Source organism: Crocodylus porosus, unplaced genomic scaffold (genome assembly GCF_001723895.1).
Source record: "Crocodylus porosus isolate Cpor-Errol unplaced genomic scaffold, CroPor_comp1, whole genome shotgun sequence".
NCBI lineage: Eukaryota > Metazoa > Chordata > Crocodylia > Crocodylidae > Crocodylus > Crocodylus porosus.
The window spans coordinates 110,971,854-110,992,702 of NW_017728886.1; the positions used below are offsets into that span (position 1 = coordinate 110,971,854).

The window sequence follows — 20,849 nt, forward strand, 5'->3', positions numbered from 1 at the left end:
TTTGCTCCAGTAGTAGTTCCATCATTTGATCACTAGATTGAAGATGCAGTCATATTTCCAAATGAGATGCTGCTTCCAGGTCCTCTATCATTAGGGACTACTGTAATTCAGATTCTGGTAGTGAGGGAAAGTGGGCTTCATGCAGGCTCGCCAGAGCCAATTGCAGGTGTTTTTCCGGGCAGGCTCTCCCCTGCCTCTCATTAGCTGAGGAAGCCCACCACGGGGCTGCTTACCATTGAACAGCAGCGCATGCTGTTCTTTGGGTGTTTTAAGAAAGTAAAGCTCACCACTTACTAAACAACAGCTATTAAGTAAGGAGAGGAAGAAATTCCCCTCTGCTCCCATGCAGCAGCAGACAGCCATGCCAGGCAGGGGCATCCTGCACTTCATGCCCAGCTGTGGGGGCAGGCTACCAGTATGCCTATGCCTGTAGCTCTTAGGGCAGGGGGGTACTTTTAAACTCTAAGTGGGGAATTGAACAACCTGATTAGCTGAGCTTGTACTAGGCTGCTCCTGCAAACGTGGGATTTCCACAGTGTTTCTGGGGCTCTGCAGCCTTTCTTCTCCATGCTTCAGGTAAGTTGTTTTTTTAAACTTTTTTGCCCTGCCCTCCTTCTCCCCTGTGGTTTTAGGCCATTTCCAGCCAAAATCGCAGTTTTCCTGGGATTTAGGGAAAATGCTAAACTTGGGGCTTTCCCCTGAAGCCTAGATTACAGTGGTCTCTATCTATCACTGTCAACGCAACCAAAAGCCCACTGTTTTTTACATGTGTTTATCTGAGGCAAGTGGGGTTATCTGTGATCCCAAAACCAGCTGTTCTGATTTTGTTGCCTTCTATTATGAAGGGAGGCTGCCAGCAGTCAGCAAAAGAGATCCACCCCTTCTCTAATTAACCACCTCCTGATGCTGAAGTTTTAGCTAATTACTGCCCAAGTAGAAGTCTGGTGTTATGAGAAAAGGTTATTAAGGAGGTAGTGATTATGCACTGGCACTAGTTTATGCATTTGGGCATATCTTATGAAAAAGTAGCAGCATTTTATTTGTAAAATGGCTGGTTAATTTTGCTTTAAGTGTATAAGTCATCTGTACCTGAACATAGAATAAAAAGGTTATTGCTGGATACAGTCATTTTTTCTTTAAATCCTTCAGATTGTCTTTACTGGGTATTTTCAGTTTCCTACCTTTGTTTGTAAGCCGCATACAGGTGAATAAAAAGAGTGCCTATATATATTTTCAAAATAGTCTGGGAATTTTTTCTTTTAAATTTTCTGAGATTGTCTAATAAACTATATTGTTTCTAATGAATTAGAATGACCAGTGATTCTATGATTTATATCATTTCAAATCATAATTATTGATTACAAACTAATAATTTATCATTACTACTAATGGTTAAAGTTTTAGAAAATTAAAATAAATAATCTTTGATGTGTATTTTAAATTAGAAAATTCCAGACGGAACACAAATGTTTGTGTTCTCTGCAATATCATAGACAGAGCACTTAATGTCTTTGTTTGCTGAATTTCAGAAATAATAAATAATCTTATACTGCCTTAGCTACTTCAATGAATATATCGGTATGTCATCTGTAGACTCACTGAAGAAATTCATTTTCATATCTGAGTCCATACTGGTACTAAAGAATTTAAAGACAAAGGAAAGTTACTGTATTTTTCCATATATGCTAACTTTGCCCAGGCAACTTTTTCACTTTTGTGTTAGGTTCATATCATTTCAGTGGTGTGAAGTAGGCTATGCAAAGCAGCAAGTATTCACTTTGGATTCAGCTGATTCGGAGGCACAGTGATTTGATTTGGAGATTTGAATCACTGTCCTGATTCGATTCGGCTGAATCGGATCCAGATATTTGGCCATAAACTAAACGGGTAGCAGTCCTCACCACTGCTGAACACAGCTGCCTTCAGCTGGTAAGTCTGTTGTGGTAGATAGAGGGGGGAGTGAAAGGGCATGGGGGAGGGATTGGGACAAGCTGCCCAGCTGGGGTGGGGGGGGGGGGATGTGGGTGCGGTGGCACTGGAAGAGGGGACTATGGCCTGCTGCCACTTGCCCAGCAAGGGTGGAGCAGTGGTTTGTAGTTGCAGCTTGCTCTGGGCAGAAGGGAGCAAGCAGCAGCAGGGCATAGCCCCCGCTCCCAGTTGCTGCATCCGCATACCATGCCCCCGCCACCCCGGCTAGGCAAGGGGCAGCAGTGCCTGACCCCCTGTGCCCCCCCACCCCGGCTGGGCAAATAGAGACAGCGCCCACCCCTCAGTCATGGCTGGGCAAGTGATAAGTGCCCACCACCCCATGTGCCCCCATGCCCCCCCCACAGTGGCTAGGCAAGTGGCAGCAGCAGTGCCCGCCCTCCCTGCACTGGTTGGGCAAGTGGTGACAGCGCCCGCCCTCCCTGTGCCAGCTGGGCAAGTGGTGGCAGCACCCACCCCCGCACACTGGCTGGGAATGTGGCAGCAGGGCAGAGCCCCACTCCCAGTGTTGATGCGGGTGCGGCAGAACTGGGAGTGGGGACTATGCCCTGCTGCTGCTTGCTCCCTTCCACCCAGAGTGAGCCACGCCAGCGTCACCTGCCACCCACCTTCCTGGCTGGGCAAGAAGCAGCAGGGCATAGACCCTGCTCTCAGTGCTGCTGTACCCGCGTCCCGCACCCCCTGCTGTGGCTGAGCAGTTTGTCCCAGCTGTAGCTCCAATCCCTCCCTCCCCCATGCCTCTTCCCTCCCCCCTCCGCCCACCACAACAGACTTACCAGCTGGAGGCAGCTGTGTCTAGCGTGGTGAGGTCTGCTGCCTGTTTAGTCTATGGCTGAATCTTCAAATTGGACAAACCTTCTCCGAATCAATTCGGAGGCTTATGATTTGATTCAGGGCTTTTAATTAGTCTCCCAATTGGATTTGGATTTGGAGATTCGGTCACCGAATCAGGCTGAATCTCCTCCGAATCAAATTGGCTACCAAAGCTCTAGTGTGAAGTAGTTCTGAGGCTATTTTTTGGGTTGTCCTCTCTTCAAGTCCATCCTGACTGAAAAGGAATTGTGTTTGTTTTTTTTTTATAACCTATACACAGTTCCAGAGATATGAAATTAATTCCTACGTGATTGACTTTTTTATGTTTGCTAAGAGCCCTATTCCAGACCTTAGCCCAGTGATGCTCAACCCGTTTCCCCAGCCAGCTGGGTAGGCAGTGCCCAGTCTGACCATGGGCTGGATGGTGGTTCCAATCCAGTCCCCAGGGCCAGTGCAGGGGCCACCATCAGGCTACACAGAGGGGCCAAGGGGGCAGCCCGATAAGGGCTTGGCCCTGCAGGTGGGAAGGGGACTTCACCTGGCCCCATGGGGCTAGGGGGAAAGGAGGGAACATGATGCCACGCTGCAGGGAAAAGGAGAAGGAGGGAACATGATGCCATGCTGCAGGGAAAAGGAGATGTAAGGGGATTCCCAAACCCCACCAGCCTTATGGGGTAAGGTGGCATGGCCCAGCTCTGACCTGGCCCTGTGGGGGGAAGGGGCACAAGCCTCATTCCAACTGAACATGCAGAGCTTGGGTCTGGTAATTTGACAGTGGGGAGGGTGGCTGTATTAATAGCCACTGATCCCCTGCTGCCAAATTTCTTGACCCTTGGGGAGCCCCACAGGCCAGATGTGATGGTTCTGTGGACTTCATTTAGCCTGTAGGCTGGAGGTTGAGCACCCCTACCTTAGATGATTTAAATTGAATCACTGTATATATGTTCTTAACGCCTGTTAAAGTAGAAACTTATGCAAAAAACAGTCTCTGTTAACCTGCTTCATTTTTCCTTTGCTCTGTATACAAGGCTCCCATCACTAAAAATGCAAAAAGTATGTTCCGGGTTTTTAATAACTAAGTCTGTTTACAATCACTTGTAAAGTTTTTCCATTAAAAACCTACATGTTTTTCCTCAGAAAAGCTGTGTATTAGTTCCCAAAAGGCACAAATGTTGAATCATTTCAGTCGATTCTAACATGAACTGAATTTGTTTCACAGTTATCCGTTGAACAACACGGATCTTCGACCATTCAACATCGAAGAAAATGGTGGAACACCATTTACCACAAAAATGTCAGGAAGGCACCACCATCACCACCACCACCATCACCACCACCATTCGAACTATGGAGTAGTTGCTCCTGATAGCAAAGATATGGTTTCTGGAGTTTCAAATCCGAACAGTAAGTTTAATTCAATGGGTTTTCAATAGTTGCTTTGATTTTATATTAATCTTGGACAAGGGAACAAAGATCATTGTGGGAGGGGAATTAATGTATTTCCTCAAGAAATTGCAGATTTCCTATGATTATTTTTATATTCTACCAGTACATTCAAATGAATAAGGACTAGCAATTTAGGCTCTGCTGCTAAATATGTGATTATAGTATTTGGCACTGGATTTCAATTCCATAACTGGTAAAATTGCAAGCGTGCCACAGATAATCAGTCCCTAGCCACTTGGCAAAGCCTATATTGCTCTAATATTATTCATTTTATTTAGAATCACAGGCACATCTTCTGCCCTTTTCCCTGTCTTGGTGGTCATAGAATCACAGAAATATCAAGGTGTAGGGACCTCAGGAGGTCATCTAGTGCAACCCTCTGTTTAAGGCAGAATCATCCCTGTCTAAGCCATCCATGGCAAATACTTGTCTAAACTACTGTTAAACAAATTCATTGATGGAGATTCAGCTATCTTTCTACATAAACTCTTCCAGTGCTTAACCATCTTCATACTCGGACAGCTCTTTCTAATGTGCAATCTAAATCTTCCTTTTTGCAGTTTAAGCTCACTATTCCTCCTTTTCTCTGTGGACATTGAACAATTGATTACCACTCTCTTTATAATAACACTTTTTGTGTCTTGAAGGCTCTTAGCTCTGTCTCCTCTTTAGGGATCAGCACATTTTTTCAAAGGGTTATAACTTGACCGAATGGAAGTGGAGTTTCATAAGAACAGCAAAAGGCAAATCTCTAATAACAAAGTAGCCCAGCTTCTCTCCCACCAAACATCATGTCCCTCTCCAAAGGATGGAGATGTTGAAACTCTTTTACTTTTTTTTCAAATGGGCAAACTATTAATGTTTCCTTGGTTTCATTCTCTGAATGAGAATGTTTGATTTTGACCTTTTTTGGTAAAACTTAAGAGAAAATGTCAGCTTGAGAAAAATTGTATGGACAATTTCAGCTGGAAGAGTAAAGCTGGCAAAGATAAAGGCAGATGAAAATAAGGTCTTTAATGGGAAGTGTCAAACAACTGTGTGGAAGCACAGCCTGTGGGCTGTACTACTACACAACTAATAATGTACACGCGTCTCATTGTGTATCTACTTTATATTATCAGAAAACTCATTTTTAAAAACCCAACAGCTTTGTTTCAGTCCTTCATCTAAAGCAGGCTTGTCCAACATGCGGCCTGCAGGTCACCGTGCAGCCCGCCAAGCCGTTTTCTGAGGCCCACGGTGCTGCGATGGGAAATGAAAGTAAACACTGTTTACTTTTCGTTCCCACCCCTTGTCCCTCCCCCAGCCCCTTAGCAGCTTCCTAATGGCTGCTGAAGGGCTGGGGAAGGGACAAGGTTCCCACACGCACCACATCAGCTTGATGTTGGCGACGCGGTGCGTGTGGGAAGAGGAGTAGCCATGTGGCCTCTCGGGACAGGATGAGCCCAGCGGGAACAGCAGGGCTCAGCTGCACTTCCCCCTACCCGCTCCAGTCGGTCCCCAGTGGCACACGGCTCTGCCACTGCTTCTGCTGGCCAGCGCAGACCTGGCCGGGCTCCTCCTGTCCCCAGCAGCACATGGGAACCCGGCTTCAGCCTCATGCTGCTCCAGATGGGACAGCCCCAGCCGGGTCAGCACTGGCCAGGAAAAGCGGCATGCAGCTGAAGCTGGCTTCGCACATGCTACTGAGGATGGGAGGAGCCCAGTTGGGTCTGCTCTAGTCAGCAGAAGAGGTGGCGGAGTCGTGTGCCACTCAGGACGGGATGGGACGAGCCCGGCTGGAGCGGCAGGGGCTGAGCTGCCTTTTCCCCCTGCTTGCTCCAGTCAATCCCGAGTGGCACACGGCTCCACTGCCACTTCTGTTGGCCAATGCCAACCTGGCCGGGCTCCTCCTGTCCCCAGTAGCATGTGCGAAGCCAGCTTCAGCTGCATGCTGCTCTGGATAGGACAGACTCGCCTGGGTCAGCACCAGCCAGCAGAGGCGGAGCCGTGTGCCGTTCTGGACTGACCAGCGCAGGTAGAGGGAAAGTGCAGCTGAGCCCCTGCTGCTCTGGCTGGGCTCATCCTGAGGTTCATTTCATGGTTGTAAAATGCTTGGAGACCCTCACATAGATGCACTGTGTAGAAATGCAAAATATATTTTGACTTATTTGTTTGGCACCTTGGGCTGAGATTTTCAAAGCTGAGTCAAAAGGCCAACTTCCATTAAAATGAATGGGATTTAGAGGGCTTCATATCTTTTATGACAACTTTGTAACATGCCTATTTACTCCTTTTTGCAAATCTCAGACATGGTTCGGAAGCTCAGCCAAAGAACATAAGAGCTTCTGAACGTAGCATAAAAAGTGCCATGCTTGGCCAGCCCCACAGTCCATCTAGCTCAGTATCCTGTCCCAAACAGTAGCAGAGATGGATGCTAAGGAAGAGTTTTGAACTGGTTAGACCCATTTCATTTCACTTCCTGCAGCTTCATTGGTATCAAAGGTCACGTGACATCACTTCCTGATGTGATACCACTTCTCGTGAGGTCTCTGAATATGGCTTGCCAGCCCACTGGGTGATAAAAAGTTTATGATCTGGCCAAAAGGTTGGACACCCCTGATATAAAGAGAAAAAAGATGAAAATTTTAAGGCAGAAACTTAGAGAGTGAAGGTGAGGTTTGCTTATTAAATATAAATTCTGCAGTCAGCTGCAAATCCTTTTACTGAAGCTATAAATGCAGTTTGGTTATTAGCTTACAAGAGGGCTCCCTTGGGACTGCTGTGCTTTTATGTTTAATTTGTTGCATGCTGCGCTTCAGCTTATCTACAGATACAGCTCTACCATGATGCGATGGAGGAAGAGTTTAAATGGTCACAACTGTAGCCTTTTAGTGCAGTGTTGATAGCAGTCCTGTGATATGTGACTGGATACTTAAACCCTGTTCCTGTTTAATGATGTGTTTGTTTTTCAAGTCAGGAACATAACATGAACAACCCCATTATGTAGTCACTTGATAATTCATTCCAGACTTTGCAAAGAAAAGCCAAAAATATGGTTGGATAAAATAAATATTAGAAAAAATTTCAAACCTGCCTAAGTACAACTTATTTCACTTACCTTTTGACCCATCCACAGCTCTAGTGAGTTGAAAAAGTACCCTAGGTGTAGACAGATGGCTGGGACTCTGAAGGCAAAAGGAGAGTTCGTTATGGCCAGCTCTTGGCATCTAGCTTATTGCCTCCTGATTATTATGTCTGATGGCTTAATGTAAGTTGACACAGAGAATAGTTTTTCTGAATGTTTCACAGGACAGATAGCAGAATTGTTTGCAGCGATAGCTGGACATCTGTAGAATTGGAATATTTCTTGCGAAACCAATCTGAATTGAAAGTGATTGCCTTGTAGTATGATATAGCATCAATGGGTATTTCTGGAACTTCTAATACAAGTGTCTGACAGATGCAGGGCAAGTAGCAGCTGAAATAGAGAAAGCTCAGATACAATAAGCAACATGATGCAGAGTACTGAAAAACAGAAACAACATCCTAACACTGTTGGTATAGGAAAACCTACAAAGTTCTTAGTAATTCACTAGGGTCCCTGTCACGGAGTGGGGCCTAGGAGCGGCCGTGATCCCTCTAGCACCCCCTACCGTGTCAAGTAGGTGATCCAGCACCCTCTTTTCTCGCCCGCCACATCTTGTTGGTATATATAAGTTTCTATGGGAGGCTGCCTTTGATCCCCTTGTACACGGGGTTATGCTGATACTATCCCCAGTTCTGTATGGGGTGACTTGGTGCACCCCAGCCTTATGGGCTATGCATGCCTCCTACCTCTCCTTTAGCACGCCCCAAGCCTCGCAGCTCTTCTGGACATTATCTGGTCCAATTCCTTTCTGCGCCCTGCCTGGCGCCCCTGGGCTTGTCACGCAACCGGCGCCCCTTCTCAGGCGCCCCTGAGCCTGTCACACAACTGGCGCCCCTGGGCTTGGCACACAACCGGTGCCCCTGCTCTAGCACCCCTGAGCTTGTCACGCAACCGGCGCCCCTCTATTCATTAGCCCTCTCGGGCTTACTGATAGTACTCTTCCCAATTGGGCTCAGGCAGTCTGAGCCTTACCTGGTCCCTTTGACCCTTCGGGGTCCCCACCGCTGGGGAGCCCCTCTGGGATCCTTCTCAGTCTGCACCCCTCCTGGGGCTTCTGTCAATAGTATACGCCCCCTCCTGGGGCTTCACTCAATACTTGCCCTCACTGGGGTTTCTCTCTGTACACGCCCTCTCGTGGGGCTTCTCTCTGCCCTCTCCGGGCTCTCTGTAATCGCGGACTCGCCCTCTCCGGGCTCGTCTCTCTAGTAGCACCCACCCTGGGCTTCTCTTCGTGTGGCTCTCCCCTTGGAGCCTAACACGAGCCCCTGCGGGCTTCTCACTGGTGCTCCTTGCCAGTGGGGCTCAGGTGGCCTCAGCCATGCCTGGCCCCAAAATCCTCTTTGCCCTTCTCAGGGCTGGGGTCTCGCACCCCAACTACGGTGCCCTCACTGGCACTGTGCCCCTCCCCAGAGCTGGGGTACTACACCCCACAATGTAGCACCACACTCTGGCGCTGGGAGCACCCCCACTCTACTGGGGCGCTCCTAAATGAGGCCTCCTCCGTCCCCTTATAGCCTCACCCAGTCCTCCGGTGTAACAGTAATGAAACAGAACCATAAGCCAAACGGCTGTAACACAACAACAAGCCTCCTGGCTATAACATGGGATTTAAGCTCACTTGGCTGTCTTGCAATGACCTCCCCGTAGCCGCTTGGGTGGTCAGGCTGCAACAATCGGCTCTGCTCTGCTTGGCTCTACTGCAGAGCTCCCACACCTCAGGCTGCCAGACGGGAACTGCTAACTAGGCTCCGGCCTGGGCTGTTTTATAAAGGCCAGGCCCAGCCCCTTTCTGCTTGCGTGACCAGCCTAGTTGCCCTGGCAACTAACACCTGTGCTGTCTTCGGGAGTTTCAGCTACCCTCATTCCTTCATAGGAACAGGGCACCTGCGTGACCCTGTGACAGTCCCATAGGAGGCATTTTTTTATATTCCTGATAGATAAAGGGAGAAAAGATGTTGTTCTAATATGAAATATGGCAGGTCTGTAGGTAAAAGTCTTTATTCTTTTGAGAGGAGAAAAAGTCTTAAGAGAAACACAATGTTGTAGCTCTGAACTGTTCTTTATTTTAGTGACTCATAAGTAGGGATCCTGGTTTTTTCTGATTTAAAAAAAAAAAAATCCCCAATTTTTGGATTTAAAAAAGTAACCTGAAATCCACGTTTCTATTATTAAAATGAGACACCACTATATATATATCTTTATATATTAGCAGTGTTTCATTTTAATTATGGAAAAATGTGTGTGGGGTTTCTTTTTTTAATCCAAAAATTGGGGATTTTTTTAAATTGGAGAAAACCAGAATCCCTGCTCATAAGCCTGGAAAAGCACAAACACAAAAACCAGGAGTAATTCATATTTATTACTAAATGGCTAAACGTCAACACTGAGAGGGATTGGCCTCAGCCTATTAATATTTCCAATTGTTCAGTTCAAGTAGATAGCTGAACAAAAATACAACAGTGTTTCCAGCGAGGTTTCTCTCATAGTATTTCTTATTCCAACCTTTGTGACTGCTGACTTTCCCTGAAATATAGCCGACGTTCCCTGAAACCCGCTTATTTTTCCATGCCTTGAATCTGCAGGGGCTGCTGCTCTTTCTTTGCTAGGTTCAGTGTATGTGAACTCACTCCTGTGCCTAGAGTTGAATTAAGCTTTTATCCAAAAATCCAGATGCATATACCTAGATTGACCCTGGACTGAAATCATCAATACCTCTTTCATTTCATATAATTCCAAAGAAAATACAGAATTTGATTATCCTACCTTACGGGTTAAGAGAAATGGGGACAACCCAAGTTTTCTTTAAACATTTGTAAATAGTTCAGTGAATCTAAAGAGTTTTTAGCGTTCTTACAGAAAACGTACCTATTCAAAACTTGTCTGGTTTTCAGATTCTCACTGTTATGGTTAATTCAGTTACAAACGTGTCACTCAGCTACCGTGAAACAAATCTTCCACTTTAATAAGCTTTGCAATGGCAGTTCAACAGAAAGGTTCATTATTAAACTATTCACCTGCTCAATAATGGCTATGTTTGAAAAGTGTGGCTTTACTCTAAAGGGTGACTGTATAAAAATCAGACATTCTTGCACTGAAAATCTATTCCTCGTGTGTATTCAGAATCACATCTGCTGGCGTCAGTGACAAAAAATAAGCTTTTGCTGTGTGAAACAGTTGTTAGCCCCACAGAGCCAACACAGATCAAAGAAAGGGAGGCCAGCCTTTATTCCTATCTGTGTGTGCCATTTGCCAAAAGCTTGCACCTGTACAAACTTGCTGACAGCAGCTGAGGCTGTACCTGGATCCATCTTTTGAAGACAGTGAAGTTGCACAGGCATCAAAGATGACATCAATCACCCTGCAGAATCCTTATTAGTGAAGCTGGTAAGTGAGAGGGAAAGAACCAGGCTTGGTTCTCAGATCACAGGCTAAGCTTGCAGATTTGCAGCTAGAAAAATCATGTTTACATCCAAACTGAGTGCCCTTGGTAGAGAAGTCATTGAGCAACAATATATAGAGAATATCACTGTACAATTTTAGTTAATTTTAGAGTAGAGCTATTTTTTACCTAGATTTGGCTTAGTCAATACCTATATAATGACAGCACTTCTGCTATCAGAATTAATACTGATGCTATAAAGATGTGGATTCATAGATCACATTTAGTTTTTATTGGGTTTTTGTGTAGGTATGAGCTAGATGAATGGTGAAAACTAGGCCAAATTAATTTTATGAGTTGTGGAAGTTTTAAAATTAAAAAAAAGACTACCTTAAAGAACAATTTCTACACCACAACAGATTTAAATGTATTTAAAGCATATTTTACTTATGCATGGGTGAATCCAGGGTCTCATAAAGGGGATGCAGGAGCAGCAACCAGCACTGCAATTGTGTCTGATCTCCACAAGCAATGTGTAGCAGGTTGTGGGGGGGACCTGCACCCCCTGAGAGTGCTGGTACCCCCCAACAGTGAGAGCTCCGGCTGGTAGGGGGCACAGAAAGAGCTGGTGCCTTGCCACCCCCCTCCCCAAATTGACACTTGTGCCACATGCAGAAGTGCTGGCACTTCTGCTGCCACTGTGCTGCTGATGTGCTTAGTGACTGGCCACTGGGCCCCCCCAGTTGCTGGCTGGCCACTGGAGGACCCCCCTGGTCATGCCCTGCTGGTGCCACCCCCCAGACTCAGAAGGCACCAGTCGCCTATGCTGTACCCCCTGTTCCTACACACATGTGCACTGTACACACTAGGGTGGTCAAAGTGCATCATAGGAATAGAAGAAAGGAGGACTTTTTTTTCAGAGTACCTTCCCTCTTGCCTGGCCTTCTTCCTCAGTGGCACATTCCCTTCCCTCCACTGCCCACCATTGCTGCTGTCCCCAGCTGATCTGGGGAGGGGGGGGGAGTTCCAGAGCCCCACTGCTGCTGCGCTGCATGTGGAGCCACGCTCAGCTACATGAGGAATAGATGTTGCACATAAACTGGTTTAAGTGATCCGAAACTGGTTTAAACATGTAACAGAACTTAAGTTCAGTGCACATAAACCAGTTTCAAAATGGCTGAAACTGGTTTAAGATAAACATTTAAGATAAAGATGCTTTGCAGCCCTGGGCTGGGCTTGGACTGGGCTAGGCTGTGCTCTTTGCTACAAAAAATATTTGGCTCCACCCCTCTCCTCCACAGCCAGTGCTCTGGGGGAGACTGCAGGCCCAGGAGGGCCTGCCTGGCTTGCCTCACTGCTCAAGCAGGAATTCCCATCTCTCTCCTTCCCATCTCCCATAGCACGGACCTCAGCCCCATGGACCCTAGGCATGTGGTATGCTAGCTAATGCTGAGAGGTGTTTGTGTGTGTGTGTGTGTGTGTCTTGAATTTCACTGGGACAGGACAAAGGCAGACAGAACAGTGTCCATGTAGGGCTTTTTGGAGCTAATCAACAGGTCAGCTAATAACATCCCTCCTTGCAAAAAGCTGTTTAAGAAGAACTTGAACTAATGAGAGAGCCTTTTGTTTTTCTGATGAGCTGATAAATACTTTGGTTTTATCAGCTCCCTCCTGGTTTGCAGCCCTGTCAGGTTTGCAGACAGGGAGAGGGAGATTGAAAAGCTCAGTATCATCAACAGATGTATGCACTGCACACCCCTCCCTTTGCTTCAGAGTGCTAACCTGAGGCTGGGGGCTGGCAACACTCCTGCCCCTTGAGCAGCGAGTGGGATGGGAGGGGGAGGGGAAGCCTGAGAGTGCTGGCCAGGGTGGGGGATTAAACCCCTCCCTAATCAAAGTGTTCTGCTGGAGCCTGGCCAGCCCCCCCCCCCCTCAGTTCAGCACTATGGAAGGGAAGGGAGGGCTGCTCTAGCACCCCGTGGCTTCTAGCCTGAGCCACTACAGGCATGTGCCTGCATTTCTGGAATGAAAAGGGAATGTCTGTCCACCTCCAAATCGGTTCAAGCTTTTCAGGTTAGAGTAACATGCAAAGATTGAATCAATTCAGGCTCTGACTTTTTGAATGTCTGTCCCTAGCCCTAGAGACAGCAGCAGCAGTGGCCAGATACCCCTGCACCTGCTTCTGACCTGACAGGTAACACTGTGGGTACCTGGCAGGGAGAAGTGACCTGCCTCCTGGTGCTGTTGTTCCTGGCTGAATTCAGTTCTGCACAGAGCCAAGCTGCGGCAGTAGTGGTTCTAGAGCGCCCCCCTTACCCCTGTACTTGGGACAGCCAGAGATAGCAGCAACAGTGGGTGAGGGAGGAGAGGGGAAGAGATGTGTCACTGAGCATGGAGGGGAAAGGAGAGAAGGATTCTTTCTTGCTCCAAGGACTTAAAAATAAGGTCTCAGGCTGGTCTTCCCAGTGTGGTCAACTGAAAGGGGCATGTGCCCATGCCACTGTATTCCCCTGGAATCTGCGACTTAATCCACGTACTTTTTCTGTGTGTTCTCTCCTAGCAGGAACACAAAATGCATCTGTTTATACAAAAATGATCTTGGCTTATCTAAGTAGTCGTGGTAATTTATTTGCTAGGACCTCAGTGCAATTTCTTAGTTCACAGCTTTATCTCTATAGAAGCAAATATAGCATGGCAAATGTTAGATTATGCCGTCACAGGTAAGAATCAAACAAGAGAATGGGCTGAAAAGAAATTAGAAATACAGTAGAAGGAAGCCAGGGTATGGTCTACATTACAAAGTTTTGCCATTATTGCTATATCAGGTTTGGATATGAAACTGTGACACGCTGCCAGCTGATGTACGTCTGCATATGCCACTCCCTTTCTTTCCCCATCTGAACACAACTGTTTCTGCAGAAAAGAGCATTGGTAGCTTAATTGTTATTGTTTAGGGAGGGACCTTATCTGCTGCAATGCCCCAGTAAAGGGCTTTAGCATAGCTATGGTAGCATCTATCTTGCAATGTCCAAAAACCCCTGGGACCCATTGCTTAGAGGCTTGATCCAAGTACACCAAATAGAAGACTTATGTCAGTGGCAGTTGGATTTGGTTCCAGGACCCTGATTTAACTTTCCATCCCAAACCAATAAAGCTCTTAACATGTGTTTAAGTGTTTTACCAAATAAGATAGATTCAAACAAATGCTTGAACAAGTGTCAAATTAGGCCACAAGTGAGATGTATTAAAATCCATGCATTTATTTAAGAATTTGCTCCAAACCTACAGAAGTCAATCTGAGAGTTTGGATTGGGCCTTGGATCAGACCCTTGAGTTTGTAGGATTGGGCCAAACCGTTGCTACCTAATAACTGAAAAAAAAACTAAATATATACAAAAATGCAGCTTATTAAAACAAATTAGATTTGTATTTGAAGATAATTTTCATGTATCTTCTATTTCATCACTAAAACACTGTTATAGACCGTTATTTGCAAAGGACTCAAGGGAGTGTTTAATCATTAATCCTGAAATATTTGTAATTGAAAAAAATCTGTTACTATATCCTTGATATTTATAACACCTATTGCACGCATTTCTGATGACAAACTAAAAAGTATACTAAACATAAAATCGCCAAAATACATGCTGAATGGCATGTTATGCCAGATGTGGGCCGACTTTATGCCAGATGTGAGCCTGCAGGAGTCAGTGGCAGTGGTGTAACATAACTTGCTATGAGTGTAACATAATCAGTTTCTCTCCCAGAGTTGGTTTAAAAGGCACTAGAATTTAAAAATAAAAATGTTTGCTAAATAGAAGAGAAACTAACTCAATAAACAAGTTTATAAACATTTTAGAAGGCATCACAGCATAGAAAGGGTACATAAAATATTGATACTATCCCTTCGTATGGAGTTGAGTGTTTTGCCGTGTAATGCTCTGGTAACTTTCCTTCAGATTTTGTTTTCTGTTTCTTTCTTTTGGGCATATTTTATAGAATTGAGCTCAGGAGTTCCCCTCCTTTACGATGACACTCCTGCTCATCTGAAGAAGATGGAACCAGAGACTGTAAAGGTGGTTGGACCATGGCCAGCTTTGCACGTCAATATAAACAAGGTATAGTGCATATGCTAGACAGCTTCTTTTGTCATTTTAATATTCAGCAGTGGTGTTATATCACTATTAATTCAAACCAGTATTCTGTCGGTCACATATGAAGCATCTTGTACTATTTCCTTATAGGCTTTAAAAAAATCTTTCCCATTTCCTTCCACTTCACCTTCTGAAATTCAGTTAATTGGAAATGGTTGGTTAGGCAGAAAAAAGGCTCTGTGTGTGTGTGTGTGTGTGTGTGTGTGTGTGTGTGTGTGTGTGTGTAAGTATAAAAGACACATTTCCTAGCATTCCTCTATGGTGTGCTTTATGTTGTGTCTGTTCTCTCTCTATATATGCCTAAACTATTTCCATAATGAGAACTTGATTACAGTATTTTGGGGAGAAAGGACAGTATTGAGCTTTTCTATGACAAAGGATTGATGATCCTTTATTTATTTAAATTATGAATAAGGCATAGTGGCATAGCAATTAAGGGGTCTCACTACAGTTCCAGAGACATAAGTTAGCCTAATCCCAGACTTATACCGAAGCCCTTTACAACTGACCCCACCGTAAATGAGTAGGGCTGTGCAAAATTTCACCAGCTGTTTCATTTCAACACTGTTTCAACTCATTTCGAGCTTGAAACAGCAAAACTGAAATGAAACAGGGGGCTTTGAAACAGCCTCGAAACAAAACAAGGCCAGTCAAAACATTTTGAAAGTTTCGAAACATTTCAAGTTTCGAAGCAGCAGCCCAGCCAGGTGGTGGGAGGCAGGAGAGAGCCAGAACTGTGCTCCCCATGGCTCCACACAGCCCCATGTGGCTCAGCTCGGTGGGGAGCACAGCCTTGGATCTCCCTGCCTCCCGCCACTGGGCTGTGCTCCCTGGGGCTGGCAGAGCTAATCGGAGTGCAGCACCAGCTCTGCCTGCCTCCTTACTCCAGGCTGCGCTCCAATTGGCTCCACCAACCCCATGGAGCTCAGCCTGCTGGCGGGAGGCAGGCAGAGCCGGGGCTGTGCTCTGCCTCCTGCCACCGGGCTGAGTTCCATGGGGCTGCAAGCTGCTGGGAACCCAGCCTGGTGGAGGCGGGCTGGTTGGGTTCCCAGCTGCTTGAAACCTGGTACAACCGCTCAGAGCCCAACTAGTTTCAAGTTCACAGCCACCTGAAGCCCAATCGCAGCACTGGGGAGGGGAACTCAGCTGGGCTGAGTTCCCTTTCCCAACCTGATCGCAGTGCTGGGGAGGGGAACAAAACTCGAAATGAAACACTGTTCCATTGAAATGTCGAAACGGATGTTGAAGCGGAACGCTGCTGTTTCGCACAGACCGTTGAGTACCTGGTCATTTGGGTCAGAGAGCTCCAGGCTGTTGAAAACAATGCTGGTCATAGCACTCTATTGGCAAGAGAAAGCAGTGTGCATTAATCGTGCCATGCTGGGATGGAGTTTTGACTTTATTTCAACTGTGATAACTTCTCTGCAGCTTAAACATGTCTTTGTTTTGGTGATTCAGTCAAGTCAGCAGCCCCAAACTGAGAAAATCACAACATTTTAAATAATACAAAATAGACTCATTCTGTTCTTCTTACAAGAAGTTATCTATGTAGTGCTGTAGAACAAGCCTAGCCTGGGTGTACATACGAGAACCAAAGAATTTGGGATTTGATTCTACAGTTATTAACTTTGAGACTTTGGAGGAAGCCAGTAGAGTTGTGAATGTGACAATTCCTACAACATGACCTTTAGGGAACTATCTTGTTTCTATAGAACTGACTTTACACACTAAGGGACTTATCCCGCTTTGTTTAAACTGGTTAAGAGGGAAGACAGGGCTTTAAAATAATTAAGTCAATTCAAGGGAGAACATAATTAAATGACTGTATATTGCTTTCACACAGAGATATTGATATCAGTGCTGCATTGGAGTATATGCAAAGGAAGAGGCATCTAGATTACAGTTTAGAAGTAAGACAGCCAAAGAGGAGATATCTGATACTAGAGAGATCTCTAGTTTCACAGATAAGGTCATGACAGGATCCAGTGAGTCAGAAGTAAAAGTTAGGGCTGGCAGAATTTTTTTTCCTTAAAGATAAAGCAGAACATTTTAGTGAAAAAACTAAATGTGAACTATTTCAGCCAAAAAATCAAAAACCTTAATATTTCACATAAAGGTTTTAGATGTTTGGTTGGGTCAAAAATTTCCGTCAGACACTTTTTCCAAAAAAAAAAAAAAAAAATTATGCTGTTGGAGGAAGGGAGGAATGTTGACAGGAAAGCTTCAGTTAGTTTTGTTAGAAAAAAATTGGAAATAAGGTGCAAATCTTTAACAGTGAGTGTAACAAGCCACTGGAATAGCTCACCAAAGGAAATTGTCCATTGCATGGTGTCTTTACTGTCTTAGATCAAAAACATAACTTTCAAAAAGAGGCAAACTGATTCCATCATCATCATCATCAGTCTTCTTATCCCTGTATTATGGCACAGTCTGCCCCAGAACATTATAAAAGGCACTATACCAACTTATATTAAAGCCCAGTACCAGCCCCAAAGAGCCTGTAATTAGGCAGAAACAGTCATGGGTTAGGACAAAGAGATAATATAAAATACAGGTAAAATGAACAGCCTGATAGCCACAAATCACAATTTTACTGAGCTCAGGATAGGATGTACTAGTTGAGGTTTTTTGGCCAGTATTATACATAATAAATATCCCTAATGGTAACCTGATAACCTCAAGATGTATTTATTTATATTTTAAAATGACAATTCTAAACATATTAGATCTGATTTTTCCATCCTGATTTGGATTATCTCCCTGTTCAAGTAGTTCTACTGGTATGCTTATAATGTGTGGGGCAAAATCTGGCTTTAAATTCTTTATTTGGTTATACCTACGTGATGTGATCCAGTGCAATGCAGACATACGTAAACTAACTCAAGTAACAGAAGAAGTATAGCCACAGTAGCATGGTGCTCTGCCTAGGCTAATATTTGTTTCTCAGTGGGTCTAATTAGTTTGGGTGGAGTATCACACTAGCATTATTAATCCAGCTCTTGGTAGCCAAGTTGTATCACTGAGAGCTATCTTGCATTCATCTGTGCAGCACTACATTGTGCCATGCAGACACATGCTATGATCCTTAACAAAACAAAAGGTCCATTTGGCTACCTAGTGATTTTCTGTGGCTCGCCTTGATAGCAGCAGATTATCTTTTAAATTCAGATGGATTATTTATTTAAAGCTGAATTAAAGGAACCCAGTGCTACAGCAAGTCTGTACCTTGCAGTGATTACAAAAGAAATATTTTCCCTCAAATACTGACCTCTTTAAAAGGGCACAGTAAATACGCTTCACATCTGCTGTAATGAGAGTTGTAGCTATCCATTAAAAGTTAAGTGGACAGAGAAGTTTTTGCACTGAGCTTGACAGTTTGCCAAACTCAGGTTCTAGGCTGTTAGCAGAAGCAGTCTCCAGAGACATGGCCAATCCAGTGAAAACACCATGTGGCTAATCCTGGAGATTTCTGCTTCAGGAACTGGAGAACAAGAACAATCCATGCATGAGGGATGGGGAAGTTCTGAGGGTTTAAACCAGTACATTCTGAGCCATTGAAGTTTGTATATCCTTTTCTAAGGATAGCACAGGTGTTTTTTAGCAGAGAACATTGAAATAAGCTGGACCTGAAAGGTATGGCTGTCCTACTTAGCTCTGCACTCAGGGTTGTCTCCCAGCCCAAATCCACTGACTGTCTATACTGAAAATCACAACTCCTGTCAGCAGTCCAGACTGCCTGAAGTCAAGATGCTTCATCTACCTCTCCCCAAAGTATGCTGGGTACTCACCTGGGTACTGCAGACCGCACGCCACCAGGAAAGGTCCACCAGCAGTAATCCCATAATTTCTTGGATCTCATTTCTGGGCCATCTGTACATGACTTCCTGTCCCTCCTGCTTATAGCTAAAGCTAAACACACAAGGAGAGAAAAGTCAGACTGATTCCTAGAAAGTCTGCACTCAAGGAACAGGAAGTTTCTAGGAATCTATCTGTCCACTACTGTTGTCTGTCCTTCCCACCTTTGTGTGAAGTTGCTGCCAAGGTAATGAGCATGGCAGGAGATGACTCCTCTGCGTCAGGCTAAGGGCAATTTTAAGGATTGACCCCAAAGAGGAGTGTAGGCATACCCAAAGTTAGTGGTGTGGATTCCTGCAGTTGACCCATCTTATATGCAGCTGGTTAAACTGAAAGAGTGCATCCAGATGAGTGCAGATGTTTGGTTCCCCCAGACAAGTAGCAGCAGTGCACCTTGGGAATGCCTGTGCCATGTGTGCTTTGGCGCGCAGCAAGTTACCCCAGGAGCAGTAGGAGAGGCTGGGCCAACACTGTTCTGGCCTCAGCAGCCTTACCTAGGGTACTGGGGGCTTCCCGTGGCTGTAGCTGTGGCGATCCTGCCAGGCAGAGCCTGGCCAGCAGCCGTAGCATGACTATAGACAGCCTGGCTCTTCTTTTCAGCAGTACCCACTGCCTGAGCATGCACAGCTCTGGTTTTTCTTTCTGCGGGTTTATTTGACCCCTGGATATCCAGGGGTCACAAAAACCTACAGAAAAAAAAATGGAGCAGGACATGCATGGACATCATGCCCTTGCAACATGGAGAATGCCTGACTGTGCAATATGTGGCTGCAGACGTGTTTGCAGTGCTACTTACCATACAGCCACGCTTATCTGAATGCGTCCAAAAAGTCAGACTCCTTCATATTGTTCTGAACTGTCAGGCTTTTGCACCAATCTTAGCTGATGTTTTCTCAAAGAGGGGAGAGGTTGCAAATATTGGACCCATTCTGTTCCAAACAATGAGCTCTGCTTAACAAGAGGGAGTAAGGTAGGATAATCCAAAACACTGGATCAGACTGCAAACACTGGATCGAATGAGCATTTTCACAAGGAAGAGTGGACTTCGACATATTGTCATTTGCCTTGGGTAACAGGACAGTGAGAGAACCTTGTAAAAATCAAGCTGGTAAGTTTTGAAGAGTAGCCAATATGTTTCTTGTTTCTAGCTCTCCCCTCACCCTCTCTCAAGCAAAAATTCAGCTCCACCTTATGACACCATTGATTTCTCTTCTAAAGTGTACTTTTCGTCCCCAGTTGTGCTTCATCTCAAATATTATGTTTTAGCAAAAATCAATGGCAGTCAAGTAGCTATGAAGCTGCAATTTTTTTTTAATAAAAAAAAATAGCCTTTGAATAGTCTCTGATCTAATTGTCAAATCCCAGGTTCCATTAGATCACCCTCTTTTCCAGTTGTTAATTAGTTTTGCAAGCAAATTGCTTTGGGGTTGAAATTTGTGATGCTTGATATCAATCCAGAGTTGAATTGAAAATTGATAGATTAGGTTCAACTAGTTGATCCAATTTTCTTTTACCTCAAACTCCATCCAATGGGTCTGAAGAATGGGTTTGGAAAAGGGACTGGACAAATTCCTTTGGTAGAGTGGTAGCAGCCAATTCATTTGATGAGCCACATAAGTCAGCTGCAAAATGTTGGTCTGTCTGCCTGTTTGGCACCAGTGAGTTTATTTTTATCTTTCAGATAAATAAATAAAGAGAAATACTGAAATATATTTTAACTTCCTTTCTCATCTTCAATTCTTCTTTTTTTTGTTCAAGATCTTAGTGCTTCAAAGTACTATCTATGACAGGGCTGTCCAAGGGTGGTTAAATTGTGGTACAGTGCATCTGCCAAAGCTGCTATTTTGGCACAACTCTGGAACCCAGGGGAAGATTACTGCCACTGCTCACCCATCATCCCTTTGTCTACTCCTGAATTCAGGGTTTTCAGTCTCTATAGGTGACTAAAATAGGTAGCAGGGGAAAAGGAGGGGGATGAGAGGAATGGCATCAGTGCTGATTCCCTGGAGCACCCATACTTGAGCTTGGAGGCTGCTCTGACGTGCAGAAATTCCAGCATGTTGGAGCCGACTCAATTAATCGAGTC

The 20,849-nt window shown here is 45.0% G+C and overlaps 1 protein-coding gene across 3 annotated transcripts in view; it reads left to right on the forward strand.

Moving 5' to 3' along the window:
• The window catches only part of EPB41L4B (erythrocyte membrane protein band 4.1 like 4B), a 293,968-nt gene that overhangs the window by 163,367 nt on the left and 109,752 nt on the right, over nt 1-20,849 (forward strand). For all 3 annotated transcript variants that reach the window (XM_019540677.1, XM_019540686.1, XM_019540694.1), the window contains exons 16-17: nt 4,019-4,203; nt 14,754-14,872. In XM_019540677.1, the coding sequence (XP_019396222.1) occupies nt 4,019-4,203; nt 14,754-14,872 (304 nt within the window). The remainder of the gene's footprint in view (nt 1-4,018; nt 4,204-14,753; nt 14,873-20,849) is intronic.